Below are 1652 nucleotides of genomic sequence, written 5' to 3'. Positions count from 1 at the left end.
CCGACAACTCGATGCCGACAACTCGATGTCGGACGAGTGGATGCCGGCAAGCTCGATACCTGGACAGCTCAATGCCGAGACAGTCCGATGCCTGACAGCTCGATGCCAGACTGACTCGATGCCAGGAGGATCCAGAATCAGGCGAAAGACTTGGACGCCGCTCAAGGAAAAAACTCAGATTCTTATCAGAAAAACTCCTTCGGAGAATTATTCATATTAAGTTACGAAGTACGATTCGTCATATTCAGCTCCGATGACATCAAGCTTCCATTCTGAAGTTAGCTGCGATTCCTTTTAAGAAATCCACGGCTGTATTGTTACCGTAATCCGTGACGAGCTTGAGTAACTTTCGGTCAACAACGGCGTATTTTCTACACTTCTTGGTCGGCGGGCTGCCTCTTAGGCAACGGGCTAGCAGCATGTCTCTATGGTGCTGCACCCTCTTTAGGCCGTCGATAAATCGCCACAGGTTCGGATGATCTACTCCGAATTCTGTCTGAAGTCTGCGGTGGGCAGCCTCTGCGTGATTATTCGTTCGTGCCTCGCCGCTCATCGTTCGATTGTATACGGACCACATGCTCAGAGGGAACATGGGCTCCTTACGTATCACACTCCCGTCCGACAACAAATGGAGAAGTGAGCCTACGTACGTATCTTCAAAGTATTTGAGGACGGGCATTAACTCCGGAGGCAGGATTGAGGCGAGCTGAGCTATGGCGTTATCTAGTTCCGTCGGCGGTACAAATGCCAACGCCACTATCATACGTGCATTGAGTCCGAAAGCGTCATAATTTCGGTATCTTCCCATCAGGTGGAGTTCAGCGAGTTTGAGTTTAAGATTCTTTACCAAACGAAATAGACAACCCTGAATTTCGGCTGCGGGAAACTTCGTCCGGAAAGCGTTCATCAGCCCTCTGTCATAGTCCATAGAGACCACTTCAGGATTGAATGCGGGCCAAGCACACTTAATCAATTCAATCATCCGCGCGTACGAATCTTGTGTCTTATTCGGTAACAATGCATGGCAAATGGGGATAACGAAATCCGCCCGTTCCGCCAATACAACGACAATTCGGTAAAAACATCCCGGTGATAGGCTGAACGTCCCATCGACGTATATCTTGTCCACAAGTCCAATCCAGTCGCCAATCGATTCTCTGCCGAATAAGAGTATTCGCATTCGATCTCCCTCGCCTGGAAAGTATCACCGACTTTCATCATGCTTGTGTCTCTCGCAACAAACCAGGCATGAATCGGATATTTAAGTATATTCAATCGATGTGTGTTCGCAACAGTGGTGGGCAATTTACCCGTATCACCAATCAAAAAACGTTCAAGTCGGCCGGGCTCTGATTCGTAGGAAGCGTACTCCGACGGGATAACGATGGATGCGCGGTCCGTGGGGAGAGCGGGAAGTCTCATGGCTTTTCTTCTTGCTCTGCTCACGCTTCTCGACAAGGTCTCACAGCTCGGAAGTACGAGCTGCGTCGCCTGGGAACTGTTTTCGAATATTTTTTCGATCATCTGGAGCGGCGTCTCTTGACTGTCGATCGCTCGGCGTTTCAGTTGGTGTCTCCTTGCGGCTACCTGTATAGCAGCTGGATTGGGCTCATCACTATGCTCGCCCAGAATTTTCACAACTTCGCCTGTAG

General features: G+C 49.7%; 1 protein-coding gene across 1 annotated transcript; it reads right to left on the bottom strand.

Moving 5' to 3' along the window:
- Positions 1-259: 259 nt before the first annotated feature.
- On the bottom strand, positions 260-1646 carry LOC114828386 (uncharacterized; the record flags this gene model as incomplete). The annotated part of the gene is made up of 2 exons (XM_029112306.1): positions 260-1194; positions 1467-1646. Coding segments are annotated over 2 exons (1115 nt in total), but the record flags the coding sequence as incomplete, so codon positions are not given.
- Positions 1647-1652: the final 6 nt, after the last annotated feature.

This window comes from Galendromus occidentalis, unplaced genomic scaffold (assembly GCF_000255335.2).
Source record: "Galendromus occidentalis unplaced genomic scaffold, Mocc_1.1 scf7180000077490, whole genome shotgun sequence".
NCBI classification, from domain to species: domain Eukaryota; kingdom Metazoa; phylum Arthropoda; class Arachnida; order Mesostigmata; family Phytoseiidae; genus Galendromus; species Galendromus occidentalis.
This window is presented reverse-complemented; position numbering and strand designations above follow the sequence as displayed.